This window comes from Oryctolagus cuniculus, chromosome X, assembly GCF_964237555.1.
Source record: "Oryctolagus cuniculus chromosome X, mOryCun1.1, whole genome shotgun sequence".
Classification (NCBI taxonomy): domain Eukaryota; kingdom Metazoa; phylum Chordata; class Mammalia; order Lagomorpha; family Leporidae; genus Oryctolagus; species Oryctolagus cuniculus.
In genome coordinates, this window is record NC_091453.1 from 133,852,709 (window position 1) to 133,867,656 (window position 14,948).

General features: G+C 42.2%; 1 protein-coding gene across 13 annotated transcripts in view; it reads right to left on the minus strand.

Annotated features, from left to right (window-relative positions):
- Window positions 1–11,709: 11,709 nt before the first annotated feature.
- The window catches only part of TMLHE (trimethyllysine hydroxylase, epsilon), a 96,726-nt gene continuing 93,487 nt past the window's right edge, over window positions 11,710–14,948 (minus strand). For 7 of the 13 annotated variants that reach the window (XM_008249467.4, XM_008249465.4, XM_070066881.1 and 4 more), the window contains 2 exons: window positions 14,412–14,550; window positions 11,710–13,203 (listed from right to left, as the gene is read on the minus strand). In XM_008249467.4, the coding sequence (XP_008247689.1) occupies window positions 13,072–13,203; window positions 14,412–14,550 (271 nt within the window). In that variant the 3' untranslated portion in view covers window positions 11,710–13,071. Of the gene's footprint in view, window positions 13,204–13,827; window positions 14,047–14,411; window positions 14,551–14,948 lie in introns of all 13 variants that reach the window. The other 6 variants (XM_070066876.1, XM_070066871.1, XM_070066877.1 and 3 more) reach the window with 1 other exon arrangement.

The window sequence follows — 14,948 nt, forward strand, 5'->3', positions numbered from 1 at the left end:
GAAATAAGCAGATACAATTGAAGCTATTTGTATATGCTGTGATTTTACATTTCGAAAATTAGATGCAGTAACTAGAATCTGTTAAAGAAAGGTTAGTACTGGGGCTGGCGTTATGGTGTAACAGGTAAAACCGCTGCCGGCAGTGCCAGCATCTCAGTTCAAGTCCTGGCTGCTCCACTTCTGATCCAGCTCTCCGCTGTGGTCTGGGAAAGCAGTGGAAGATGGCCCAAGTCCTTGGGCCCCTGAACCCGTTTGGGGAACGCAGAAACTCCTGGCTCCTGGCTTTGGATTAGCTCAGCTGTGGCGGATGCAGCCATTTGGGGAGTGAACCAGCAGATGGAAGACCTCTCCTTCCCTCCCTCCCTCCCTCTCTCTTTCTCTCTCTCTCTCTCACACACTCTCTCTGTGTAACTCTGAATTTCAAATAAGTAAATAAACCTTTAAAAAAAGTTCAGAACTGTCTAGGCACAATATAAATATAAAACAATCCATAGGTTTCTTTTAAAAATAGATGTGTAATAATCATATATATATCTTTATGGATACAGTGTGATTCTTTGAAGATTATTTTTAATCAATAATTTTGCAGATACTTATAGGATACTATGGATATTTTGACATGTAAACATATGTAATGCTCAAACTGGGATAAGCATATCAGTTCCCTCAGATGTGTTGAGAATATTCTAAATCCTTCTAATTCTTTTTTAAAAGATTTATTTATTTATTTGAAAGAGTTACACAGAGAGAAGAGGCAGAGAGATAGAGAAAGAAGTCTTCCATCCGATGGTTCACTCCCCAGTTGGCCGCAATAGCCAGAAATGCGCCGATCCAAAGCCAGGAGCCAGGAGCTTCTTCCAGGTCTTCCATGCTGGTACAGGAGCCCAAGGATTTGGGCCATCTTTTACTCCTTTCCCAGGCCATAGCAGAGAGCTGGATCGGAAGTGGAGCAGCTGGGTCTCGAACTGGCGCCCATATGGAATGCTGATACTGCAGGCCAGGGCATTAACCTGCTGCGCCACAGCACCAGCCCCACTTCTAATTCTTTTGAACTATACTCCTATAGTCACCATATTGAGCATCGTCCCTCCCACTCCCCATCATGCTTCCACTGCCACTGTCCCTGCCACTACCGCATCATTTCAGATCTCCAGCTGCAACCCTATGGACACCACCAGTCTTGGACTTCGCCAGGCAGGCCCCGACTTGCAGAGAGCCAACATAGGCATCATATGTACCCATGGCCAGCACTTGCCACCCAGGACTCTCTGGCCCTCTACATGCACCTCCTTACCCAGCATACCCCTGCCTTCCACATACCCCTCCCACTCAGCACCCCTGCCCTCCATTCACCCCTCCCACCTAGCACCCTCTGTCCTCCACACATACCCCCTCCCACCCAGGACTTTATTTCCCCTAGTGCATACTTTTCATTGACTATTTAGGCCTTGTTTTGAGGCACGACAGCTTTTCTCCTCTTCCTGAAGGTTATGAAATCCATTCCTCTACCTTCCTAACCTAAATTCAAATACTCATTGATCTGATCTTCAGTTTCCCCTTTGTTCAGCTTTTATTGTTGTCGTTTGGACACATGAAGGTCAGCTTCCACCACAAGCTCATCATACATGCATTCAAGGGGATATTTATTCAATTTGATCCATCTTTTCAAAATGCTTTGTAGCAGGAAGGTTTCAGGTTGTCTAGGGTGCACTACTTCCAGAAAAGGAAATTACTTTCCCTTTTATAGCTCATACAGCGCTAAGAAGCTCCCAACAAATTTCTGGAAGGGGCACGTGATGGTGGAGAACACTTTCCATGAGCGCTCATGCTCAGAGAACTGTTGGCGCTTTCAGGTGCTAGACATCCGATGGCAGCTGAAGATAAGTGGAGAAGGGCTGTGGGTTGAAAGAACCTTAGTTACACAAAGTCACATGTCACAAGAAATTTCCAGAAAAGAGAGCTAACTTATGAATTGGTTTCCTTCATGAGTTTTTCTGGCTTAGGTTCAGAAGAGATTTATGAGGAGCCATTGATGATGGCAGTCCTACCCCCAGACAAATGGTAATACCTAGTTGCTTTTAGTGCATTTATTTCCTGGGACCATTTAAAAGCAGGTACTGAAGGTTTTAGAAGAGTCATGGAGTGACAGGAGTGACACTCAAAATATGCCTTTATCTATATCAGGTGTAGCTCTTCCCTGAGACACAGAGAACTAATTTTTGTGTACACTTTCGAAGGAAATGTGTAAAGTTTTATGCTTTATTCAGGAAACAAAAAAGGAGTTAGGAGTAATGACATAACTGATATGATACACTAGGAATGACACAAGAATGGCCACTCTACCAAATTCCAGATAGGAGTAACCAATTGACTCTTGGATATCTCTACCTGGAGATTCCATATACACCTCAAGCTCAGATATAGCCAAGACTGAAAACAACAACTTCTCTCCAAGCTCTCTCTTCTCCTAGTATTCCCCATGTGCCCAACTGAACAAATCAATTGAACAAATCAGTAACCTGGGTATCAACTTGACGCCTTTCTCTCCCTCAACCCAATGGCCCTAGCTCCAACATACCTCTTAAATCTGTCCACTTCTTTCCTTGGCATTGCTGCTGGGCAGCAGGTCCCAGATTCCCACTTCTCTTGGGAATGACAGAGGTCTCACCTCTTTTCTACCTTCCCCTGAGCTTGAGGAACTAACCTGACTTGAGGAAATCCTTTTCTCTTAATTTTTCCATGGAACACTGCCTAATGCTTTAGATTCCCTTCAGGCTTAGAATAAAATACAGAACAATTTCCAGACTCCTTGTTTCCCTCCAGGGTAAACTTAGAATCTTGACAGTGTTAGGGCAGTCATGTGAATGTTTACAGATCCTCCCAGCTCCAATTAAAAGCCATTGTAAAACATGATGAGCTGTGTGAGTGGAGGGACCATGCCCTTCAACTTTGCATCTATCAGAACACAACACAGCCAATACATGATGCAGAAGAAGCACTCAGTAAATGTTTAAGTGAATGAGTGGATACAAGAACTAAAGGAAAGGGCATGGCATTGTGCCACAGCAGGTTAAGCCACTGCTTGGGATGCAGGAGTGCTGGCTGCTCTGCCTCCAATCCAGCTCCCTGCTAATGCAACTGGGAAAACAGTGGAAGATGGCTCAAGTGCTTGGGCCCCTGTCACCCACGTGGAAGACTCGGGTGGAGTTCCAGGCTCCTGGCTTTGGCCTGGCACAGTCCTGGTTGTTGTGGCCACTTGGGAAGTGAACCACATGGTGGATAATCTCTTTCTTGGTCTCTGTCTCTTTGGTTCTCATTCTGCCTTTCAAATAAATAAATAATCTTTAAAAATAAAGAATAACTAAAGAATAATAGGGTCCAAAGAAATGGGTGGAGAGGATCTTAAGAATTACTTATTACACACACCTTGTTTTTCCTGTTGTTTTAATCTTGGAATGGATTGAGGCTCCTGTTTATTCAAACAGGCTATCATTTTTGGCACCCATGGACTGGTAGCTATCCAGCATTTCTAGATATTTGGTAGCAAGAAGGGGTTTCAGGTTATGTGATCTGTGGTATTTCCAGAACTAGAAATTATTTCCTTTTCCTTTTATGATTCTCACAACACCACAGAATTTCACAAGAAGAACATGAAGAAGAAAACTACCTTGCCTATATATAATTTTTATGGAACTGCTAGTGAAGCAGTAGATGCAGCCAGAAGATACTACTTTTCTGGTATCTCCTGAGAACTCATTTTTCCTCATTGGTTATTGTCACCTATCTTCTTCTGCAACTTCTTTTTTTGTTGAGGATCACTTTCCATTTCCTCTCAATGTAGACTTGTTAAAAATGCAGGAACCAATGTTTCCCAGCCCTTCCTACTCCAAATGCTATGTACACACACTCATGATGCACACAGGCAACATCCGTGTGTGCATGGATGCACACATGCATGTGTGCATGCACTCTTAAAATACAGAACTTCCGAAAGGTGAAGACTTTGATAAGCTGAAGATTATTATTATTATTTTACATCTGAAATACAGCATATTAGACACATGGAGGTGCCATAATCCCCAGCTCTCTGAAAGGAGCAGGCAGTCTGGGATAGGCAGGCACACACAATAGGAGTTATCTTCTGCCATGTTCATTAGGTCTAATACATTTATAAAAGCAAAAGAGGTAGCTGTGGTGAAGCAGAAAAAGCCTTGGACCTAGAGTTAAAGGCCTGGGTTAGAGTCCTGGCTCTTTCAATTACTCTTTAAACCCCAATTCCCTCACTTATAAAATAAGGGCAATGGTACTACTTGATATTAACACAGAGCAGAGTGGAAGTCTTAAAAAATTCATGGAAAGTGCATCATATGCAAAAACTGTGCATGGATTTCAATTTTTGCACCAAAATGAGCTTGCTGTTGCATTCCTTTTTTCACTAAGTTTTTGAAGTACTCTTGCATAACCTCAGCTGCATGACTGGTTTAAGTACCTTTGTCCTGAGCTCCCTCAGACCTCTTTTGCTTACCTGGTATTAACATTGTTGATATGTCTGTCTCCCATGGCAAGGGAGGGTCTCCTTGAGGACAGAAATTGTGTTTCTCTGACCCCACTGTGCCTGCCAGAGTGCATATCAGAGTGGTCAGGTAGTCTGTTGGGTTAATGAGGAATGACTGGAAACTTGAATTTCTTTTTGTCTGTCCTCTCAAACTGTTATGTTTATAAAAGAATAATTTTGTCTTATAATCACTACCAGTAGGCTACCAGGATAGTACACATCTACTTTACTGTATATAAGTTTGATTTATAGACATTCCAAATTGATAGAAGTTGGTTCTAAGCATGTAATGTAACAACTGGCTTTGAACACTTGTTAGATTCTCATAGTAGAATATTTCCTTAAATTTACTCCCTTGCTTATTCTGGTGATGATATATTTCCAGCATATGTGTTTCCTCAGTAATAAGCCTTAATATGTGTACACTTCCACTTTGAAGATTTTTAAAAGACATTCTCATGTGCACTGACTCACATGCTCCTTGCAATCTCCCCGGATTGTTATTACCAATTGGTAGATGAAGAAACCACTGTTCAGAGACATTAACTAAGTTGCCACATATCATACCAAGGACAACTTTGTGACAGAGCGAGGCCTTGAATGGAACCAAGTTTCTTATTTCACAGTTAGCTGCTTTTTATACAATCCATTAGTTCAACCCAGTTGCTTTTTTTTAATGTTGCTTCAATGATATTTTTACATCTCAACCTATTCCTGCAACCCAGCTGCACCTCCCACTACTTGCCTAGGCAGACTCTTCTCAACCAGGGCTTCTTTTTTCCTCCTTGAACATGTCCTCTTGCAATTTTCCAACTCTGGATCTTTCTACTGTTTTCTTTCTTTTTTTTTTTAAGATTTATTTATTTATTTGAAAGAGTTACACAGAGTTAGGAGAGGCAGAGAGAGAGAGAGAGAGAGAGAGAGAGGTCTTCTATCCGATGGTTCACTCCCCAATTGGCCACAACGGCCAGAGCTGTGCCGATCTGAAGCCAGGAGCCAGGAGCTTCTTCTGGGTTTCCCACGCAGGTGCAGGGGGCCCAAGGACTTGGGCCATCTTCCACTGCTTTCCAAGGCCACAGCAGAGAGCTGGATCGGAAGTGGAGCAGCTGGGTCTCTAATCGGCACCCGTATGGGATGCCAGGGCTTCAGGCAAGGGCATTAACCCGCCACACCATAGTGCTGGCCCCTCCACTGTTTTCTACCTTTGAATGGGCATTCTCCTGCCCTGGCATTATTCCAGGTTGAAATAAACCTTAGGCATTCTCTTAGTTTTAACTCAAAGACTATTTAACTTCGTGAAACGTTTGCAGACAGAACCTGTGAGATGAGATCTCTGTGCCCAAGAACCCACAGAGCAGTCTTTGTCCTGTTCTGTAGGCTTTCCTATACCTGCTTAATTCCCTATACTGCACAGTGTGCCATTCCTCTGTGTTCCAACAGCCCCAATGCTCAGTTTTCAGACAGCACTTATCACCCTATGTAGTGGGTCTGCTTTTATTCTATGACTGTGAGCTCCTTGAGGACTTGAACCTTGTGTGATTTGTCTGAATATTTCTGGAACCCAGCACGGGACCTGGAACACAACAGTTGACCCCCCAGATGGTGTATGAATGAGTGAATGGATGCATGGACACTAAACAGCATGGTGCCTTGGATATGGTAGTTGAAAAATAAGAAAGGACTGAATTTAACCAAATCTCATTTATTTTCATCTTATCCTAGTGGGAGATAAAGGTTCTTCATCATGACTCAGGCTATCATTCCACTCATGCTGTGGATTCCATCCCATCCTGCCTCCCCAGGTGCCTTACTCCATCAATTGCCTCTCCTCTCCAGAATCGTTAATTTCTCCCTCTACTGTGTCTGTATCCTTCCTTTGTAGGAACTAATGTGCTCAGGTCTCTCCACTCACAAAAATAATTACTCTTGACTGGATGGATGTCCTCATCCTCTCCCTCACAGTATCAAACCATGAACCTCATTGTAATGAGAGTAATACAGCTAGGCCCTTTATTGGGGAAACTTCAGTGTCAGTATCCTTAGATCTTTTTCTCTTGGGTTGGTACAGAAAACTCTTCCAGTTGCCAGAATTCTAGGAGCAGAGTCAAGTAAGAAGGCTGGAGGTTCACAGCTTGCAGGACACAAACATACCTCCACTTAACACCTCTGTTTTCAATATGGGGCCCTGGCCCTCAACTGGGTTTGGGAATTCTCAATGTAAAGGCCTTCTGCTTTATTATCTCCATGGAATAACACTCTAGATTTATGTCAGGGCAGAGAAGACGCAGCTGCCCCACCCTCCTCTGTCCCACTCCTGACATTGACAGCAAGAGGGGATCTGGAAATGAATCTATTTTCTAAGTGGTTTTTGAAGTCTTATTATATTGGTGTCCACCCTCATCCCGTTACTTCCACTTCCAGAGTTACCTGTTCCAGTCTTTGAATGTTTTTTTGGGGTGGTGCTAAATCAGGTTGTTTTTGCTTTTCCCACTAAGGTCTCAGGATTCCTAGTTTGTGGACTTCTTGTTATACTTCTGTCTGCTTTTCAGCATCCAAAATTTAGTTCCTGCTTCCTTTCCTGTACTTCCAATCCTTTTTATCCAACCCTATCCTTCCGTTCCTTTCAAAAACAATTTTATAGTAGTTTCAGCAGGAGTTTTGGGGAGGTGGTGAAGTTAGATGTGGAAGTATGTGTTCTACCCTGATTATAAGTCACCATGGACATGGGTATCTGCCTGCCTACCTGAATTGCCCTATGCATCTTTGTTACTAAGCCACCTTCTCCAAAACTCTCCAGACTCAGCTTATCTCATCAGGCTCTCTGACTTGTCCTCTGACCATCTGCTCTTCCAGCTCTCAAACCCAGTGCCCTGAAACTCAAAGCCCACTTCCTATACACAAATCCTCAGACACAGAAGTTCAGATGCTTTGTACTTCACTCTCCGACCTTTAGCATTTTAACGTACTTTTCCAGTTCTGACCCTCATAACTTTGTTGCTTCTAAGTAACTGTTGGTTTCTGTTAAACACACAGGCTAACCCTGATCCCTACTCTTCTCTCAAATAACAATATTGATAACTGTGGATTGAGTCTATTATGTGCTGCTCAGGGTGGTAGATACTTTATACACATGATCTCATTTCATTCTTCACCACAGATTTTTTTCAGGTAGATGGCACTTATCAGCCCCACTTTACATATGAAGAAATGGAAGCTTAAGGAAGGAAAAAGCTTCCCAAAATGCACCAGGCTACTAAGAGGTAGAGGTGGAATGAAAGCACAGGTCAGTCCAAGTTCAAGTTCTTCCTGTGACATCAGAGAGAGAGCTAGAAGGCAGAAGGTGAGAGGATACTGAGTGTCAGAATTGGAGGGGTGGCCACCATCAATGGGTAGAGAATGGAGAAGATGGGGCTAACAGAGAAAAACCTTCCATACTTCATAGGTTTGCATAATATTGACCTTTGTGATCTTCAGTTGTGCGTGGGATAAATTATCATGCTTGTCTACCCACATAGAAAGTAAGATAGAACACCACTATTAATCTATGTGGTACACACCAACACGGCTTATGACAGTTTGTCACAACTGCAAGAGATGGCTGATTTCTTTTCTTTCAGAACCTGATATTCCATTAATCAAGCGAATGTTTTTATGTTGCTCTGTAGCACAAAAACAGACAGTCACAACAAGCCCAACTCATCAAGAGAGTATGCAGTTGAATTTTGCAAACACAGTTTAGGTAATCAGGCAAGCATAAACCCCACTAAATTATCATTCAGGATGGAACAGTGAATTCACAATACAGAAAGTCCACTACTCCAAACACATGGCAATTATGGACAAAATATTAAAAGGTGGACTCAAAATGGTGTAGCCAGAAAAAAAGCAACAATTTTCTCCATTTTTGATCTGAGAGCAAACCAGGGTACCCAGGATGAGGCATGCTAGTCCACAAGTACTCTGAGCAAGGTGAAGGAAAAAAGCCAGGCCCACTGCCTACAGCCAAGGCTTAGGGTGCAGCCACCCACAAACTCACTAACCCCTGGATATAGCACTAAAAACAACAACAACAAAAGAAATATTGTCAAACTCCAGGGTCTTTGGCTCTGACGAGCTGCAGACTCAGGGGAGTAAGGACAAAGACACAACCTGGCCTCACAGCTATACATTGAGCTAAGCCACCAGCTGGCTCTGTGTGGATCTCTAGTATGCTCAAGAGCATCCTGGGCATGTTGGATATGTCCAGTAAAATGGTTTTCCTCCCAAGAACCAACTGGAAGAGTTCAGTAAAGAAGAAAAGTGCTGAATAGGTTTATTTCCTTCTATCATCTAGCTTGCACCTTTGGAAGAGGCAAAATAATAGAAAGGTAAAAACCACTTTTTAGAAAAAGCGTTTTTTTAATGTTTATAAACTATTTCCAAAATGAACCTATATCTTCTCATAGTTATTTTAAGATGTTGCTGGACAAAATGTGAATGTGAGCATAATGATTGTTGAGGATGGGTGCTCAGATGGACTGTGAGTGTGTGGAAAGAGTGAGGGAGTTAATATTTGTTGAGCACTATGTCATACTAGTTAAAGGTACTGTAGCGGGAACCAGATCTTAGGGGGTCCTAATCCATATGCTGACATTTATTTAGACTTGTGATCCTGTGCAAGCACTTCATCTCCCCTTGCCCAACTTTTTCCTTTGTAAAATGGGGAATAAAAACACTTAGAGTAATGTCCAGTACATAAGAGTTCACCATTATTATTGATCATCAATATGTGCTGCAAGCATCTTATTTCATAATCACAAAATTACTAGAAAACCCTGTGTGGTAGGTATTTTCCCTCTTGTACTCATATGAGGAATCTCAAGCAATGAAGCAGCCAACAAAATGACATAAGTCACACAACTAGAGGCAGAGAACCTTTAGCTGTTGCGTAGTCCAAGGCTTTAATGTCATTGAAGAGCAAACTGAAGCTCAAAACAGGACAGGGACATGCTTCAAGTCACTTAGTGAGTCAGTGCCAGAACTGGGCCTGGAACTCAGCAACCGGGCTCTTTGCTTGAGAGGTTCTCAAACTTTGATGTGCATCAGAATTCTCTGCAGGGCTTGCTGAAACAAACCACTGAACCCCAATCCCAGAGTTTCTGATTTAGTAGGTGTGGGGTGGGACCTGAACACTTGTTTTTCCAAGAAGTTCTCAAAAGAGGCTGGTGCTGCTGGTGTAGGGACCCTACCTTAGGAGCCACCACAGCACACCATAGTTTTTCCTTTTCAACGTGGACTACATAGTCTGCGACCCACAAACACTTTGAAAGAAATGGAAGCCAGTGAGGAAGACTACAGAACGATGCATAGCTAGCAGCAAGAAGGTAGGCTGACTGACCAGCAGTCCTAGTTTGTGCAAAACCTTGCCAATTTTAAAATGGGAAGTTCCTTAGTCAAAAGAAAACCTCAGTCCCAAGCACAGTGGGATGTCTGGACACTCAAGATAAAGATGAACAAAGTTTAGTATCAGTTAACTGCCAACCACAAAAGGGCATATTTACAGAGAATGTGGTGATTTCTGCTGAGTTTGTTTGAAAGGGATTCATTCATTTCTTTTTTTCCAACAAGTCTGTATTATGAAAATACTACTAGTAGGGCATAGTGTTAGGTGCTGTGCTCCTGACCCCACCAATCCTATCATACCACAGAAAAATGTAAAAGTGACTCTACTGTGAGCTTTGTTGACATAGACTCCTGCTTATCCACAGAGACTTCAAAATGTTAGTGGGGTAGCTGGCGCTGTGGCGCAGCAGGTTAACACCCTGGCCTGAAGCACTGGCATCCCATATGGGTGCTGGTTCAAATCTTGACTGCTCCAATTCTGATCCAGCTCTCTGCTATGGCCTGGGAAAGCAGTAGAAGATGGTCCAAGTCCTTGGGCCCTGCACCCGTGTGGGAGACCTGGAGGAAGCTCCTGGCTCCTGGCTTCGGATCGGTGCAGCTCTGGCTGTTGCAGCCATCTGGGGAGTGAATCATCGGATGGAAGACCTCTCTCTCTCTCTACCTCTACCTCTACCTCTACCTCTACCTCTACCTCTACCTCTACCTCTCCTCTCTCTATATAACTCTGACTTTCAAATACATAAATAAATCTTTAAAAAAAATTATAAAAAAACCCAAAAAACAAAAAACAAAATTTTAGTGGGAAAGTGGAATTAAAAGATGATGCACAATTTCCACAAACTTTTTGAAGACTCCTAATATACTCAGGGGCACTTGCAAAAGACATAAAAAATAAATATCTCACATGGAAAGTTTATTGGATGCACAATACATGATCACCATTCAAATAATTCCCTTCCCTCTTTTATTCCTCTGCAGGGAGTACATTCTTGACACAGACTGATTGAAAATTTTGGAAAAGGAGGGTGAAATAATTATTTCATTAATAAGTAAGGAAAGGTAGAAAGTAAGGGGAGTTCTTCATAAAGGAGTGAGAGGGTTGGGAATTGAAGGACTCACCTTTTTGTCCTTATCAACCCAGGGCCTTTGTCATAAATAAATGCTGACCTCATATTGTATTCAACTTATGCAAAACTTCAAAAAAGGAAAATATACTGATGAAGACAAATGGTGGTATATTTTAAGAGGACATAATAGTAGAGAAAAAATTTGGCATACTAAAATATTGTTACTTCTGTACTGATTGCTAAAGGGTGTAATTCTTTAAGATTCAGACTTAATTATCAATCCTTTGGCCTAAGAGGAAAGCAAATTTCATGGAAGATTCCTGAAGATTCCTACATAGTACAAATAAATTGAAAAAATATTTTGAGAACACAATTTGGAGCATTAAGTAGTTCAATAATACATCAGCTATCAGATGTGACCTAGGAACTCCCTGAAAATATCAGATTAGGCTGTATGCTCTGTCAGAATACTTTCATTTCTTGCTTTATGATTCCTGTGTTCATGATTTTCTTTTTCTCTTCTGTGTGTCCTAGCATAGATTCTCTTTCAACATCCTACAGTGTCTATGTGGTTATTATACAGCTTTAATGAAAGCTGGCAGGGGGTGGGGGTAAGGGTATAAATCTCATACAATCATTCTCTCTCTCCCTCCCTCCCTTCCCTCTCCTTCTCTCTCTCTCTCCCCCCATACATAAAAGGATACATTTAGAAAACAGAGGAAGTAAAGTATTATATTTGATCTAATCAAATTTTAGCAATTAACATATCTATTTTAAGAAAAGAAAGATCAGCAGAAATGAAAGAAAATAGATTACATCCTAAAAGACAACAAATTGCCAAAATAAAAGTTTGGATAATTTCTAGTTCTCTGGAGGGATATTATCTATCATATTGTTTAGTTCCCCAAGCAATCTTACAGACTAACCCTTTGTACTCTCTCTTGATGTGTGTGCGGGAGGGAGTGGGGTGGGAGGGGGGAGAAGCGGGGTGGCTATATGTGTGAGGGTGTGTGTGTAAAGAATTATATGGAACCTCAGAAGTCTCCAAAAAGTTTCTGCAATTACCCTTCACATAATTACCAAACTGATTCTTGCACAGGAACTGTTGTGACTTCCCAGTTTTATTTCTTGAGAGAAGATTTGGATGGAGATACCTTTTTCCAAGAGATAAAACAGTATATTTGTATTTGTAGCAATTGCTACAGTGTGTGCAGCTCTAGGAAACTCTAGAGGAAAAAGTTGAGGGGTTTCTGGTTAAACCCTTTATTCCACAGTCCTATGTAAAAGCCTGTCCAAGTTATACTATGGCTCATTAGTTCTCAAAAAGTATGGACCCTGGAGGGATCCTTAAGACTCTTATAATGGGTCTGTGGTTTACAAAATGTTTTTATAATAACACTAAGATTACACCTTATTTTTTTTCACTCTCACTATGTCATTCATATACAGAGAAATTTTCCAGAGGCTATGTGACATGTGATGATGTGTTTGTCTCTCAGATAGCTGAGGGACTTGCCCTTCTGGGTTCTTGAATTTTAAACATTTCTGTCTTAATATCTAATATAATTAGTGTCAATAAATATAACCCACACCCAAGGACTCTTTGAGGTCCTCAATACCTTTTGGGAATGTTAAGCTGTCCTAAGATCACAAATTTGCATATTGCTGGTTTATCAGGATGCTGTCATTTCTAGAGTGCATTTCATCCCAAGTGATCTAGTCGGAATAAATGATTACCTAGTGATTGTTCTTGATTTCCTATACATATCAAGAGTGTGTTTCTGAAGTAAATTGACCAGTATTATATCAAAACTTTTTTTAAAAAAAACAAGTGAGCCATGTTACATCTTAGGGAAGAAAGCTGCCACTCTAGATGGCTGACAGTGGGTAAATCAGAGGCCCCTCTCTCTAAAGGTTTCCCCTCCTAGAGAACAGGGCAGCTTCTGTTTTGTGGGATGAAGTAAAGAGACAATCTGAAGTAGGTTTCTGACACAATTACTATTCTGCTTATGTGAAATTCTGGTAATCAGGGTGCTAAGTGTGTTCTTAATAATAATGCTGGCACTGTTAAGCCTGAAGCCCCAGGAGGCGAGCAGTGTTTAGTACATCATCTCTTGTTAAATAGCAGCCACAGAGTTGGCGGTAGCCAGTGAAGGATTCTCTGCCATGTAGGACACGCCAGTTGTCTATAAATAGGACCTGTGAGTAGGTAAAAACAGAGAGAGAAACACCGTCAGAACAAGGGCAGATCAAAGGAACCCTAAATCAGAAGGAATCATTTAAAAGAAAAGATTTAGCTTATTCTCTGGTTACATTCATGTTCACAATTAGCACGTATCACCCTGTGGTAGGCCAGATGGAAGTTACAAAAGCTATAGTAGGTAACAGGCTGTGCACTCAAGGAGCTTAAGTTTCTTGAGTGACTGTTTTCCTTACCGAAGCAAATTGGGTAATTGTTTTATTTCTTTTTCTTTCTCTAATTATCATTCTATACTTTCTCTAAGTGTTAAACTATTTACTTATGTTATGCTAAGCTGAAGATTCTCTTCATGAAGAGGAAACATAAAGCTTTTAAAAATGGAATCATGGGAGCCAGTGCTGTGGCCTAGAGGGTAAAGCCACTGCCTGCAGTGCCGGCATCCCATATGGGCACCAGTGGACTAGAACCCAGTGTGCCGGCGCCGCAGGCGGAGGATTAGCCTAGCGAGCGGCGGCGCCGGCCAAAGTAATCGAGTTTTAATTGTAGTTCTCTGCTGATTTGAGATGGGTTGGGATCATTTTTTTAAAAAACCTTACATACATGCATATAAATAGTTCATTTACTCTTTGTCTGAGGGGAGAAAGGCAGAGATAGACAGAGCTCTGATCCACTTTGTTGTTCCACTTCCCGGTTGCTCCACTTCCGATCCAGCTGTCTGCTGTGACCTGGGAAAGCAGTGAAAGATGGCCCAATTCCTTGGGTCCCTGCGTCCATGTGGGAGACTTGGAGGAATCTCCTGGCTCCTGACTTTGGATTGGCCCAGCTCCGATCATGGCAGCCACCTGGAGAGTGAAACAGTGGATGGAAGACCTCTCTCTCTCTCTCTCTCTCTCTCTGCCTCTGCCTCTCTGTGGCTCTGCCTTTCAAATAAATAAATAAATCTTTAAAAAAATTTTAAAAATGGAATCATGAGCAGGACGCACCCTTGATGATCATCAGGTTAAACCGCCTCATCATACAAATAGAGGCAATGATGCCTAGAGATGGTGTGGGATGTGTTTCCAGGTCATTAAGTGAGTGAGTGGCAGGATCAGGGCCAACACCCAGGACTCTCTTCTCTTCTTCCTTTGCAGTGTCGTGACATACACTAAGTAAATATCAGCTCTGCACTACTTCAGTATAACATCTTTCGAGTTTAGGATACTACCTTGCCAGGCTTCAGTTTGACCCAAAACTCATTCTCAGGTCTTCTCAACTCTTTTGTTAGAGTGCGATGTGCTGTATACCAACGATGCACAACATCATAAGGTACAGTATTGATGACAGCCCGGTCATAGTTGTTGTACCTAGTGTGGAATTGTGAGAAAGAAAGATTTCAGACATAATAAAGGCACCTGTTGTTGCTTGAACAATTTTATATTAGGCTTTCACTATGTTTGCTACTTATCCCAGAGATAAAGTGACAATGAGTCAATTTTCTCTCAAAAATATAGGGTCGGGGCTGGCACTGTGGCGCAGTAGGTTAATCCTCTGCCTGCAGCACCGGCATCCCATATGGGTGCCGGTTCTAGTCCAGGCTGCTCCTCTTCCCATCCAGCTCTCTGCTATGGCCTGGGAAAGCAGTAGAAGATGGCCCAAGCCCTCGGACCCCTGCACCTGTGTGGGAGACCCAGAAGCTCCTGGCTCCTGGCTTCAGATCGGTGCAGCTCCAGCCATTGCAGCCATTTGGGGAGTGAACCAGCAG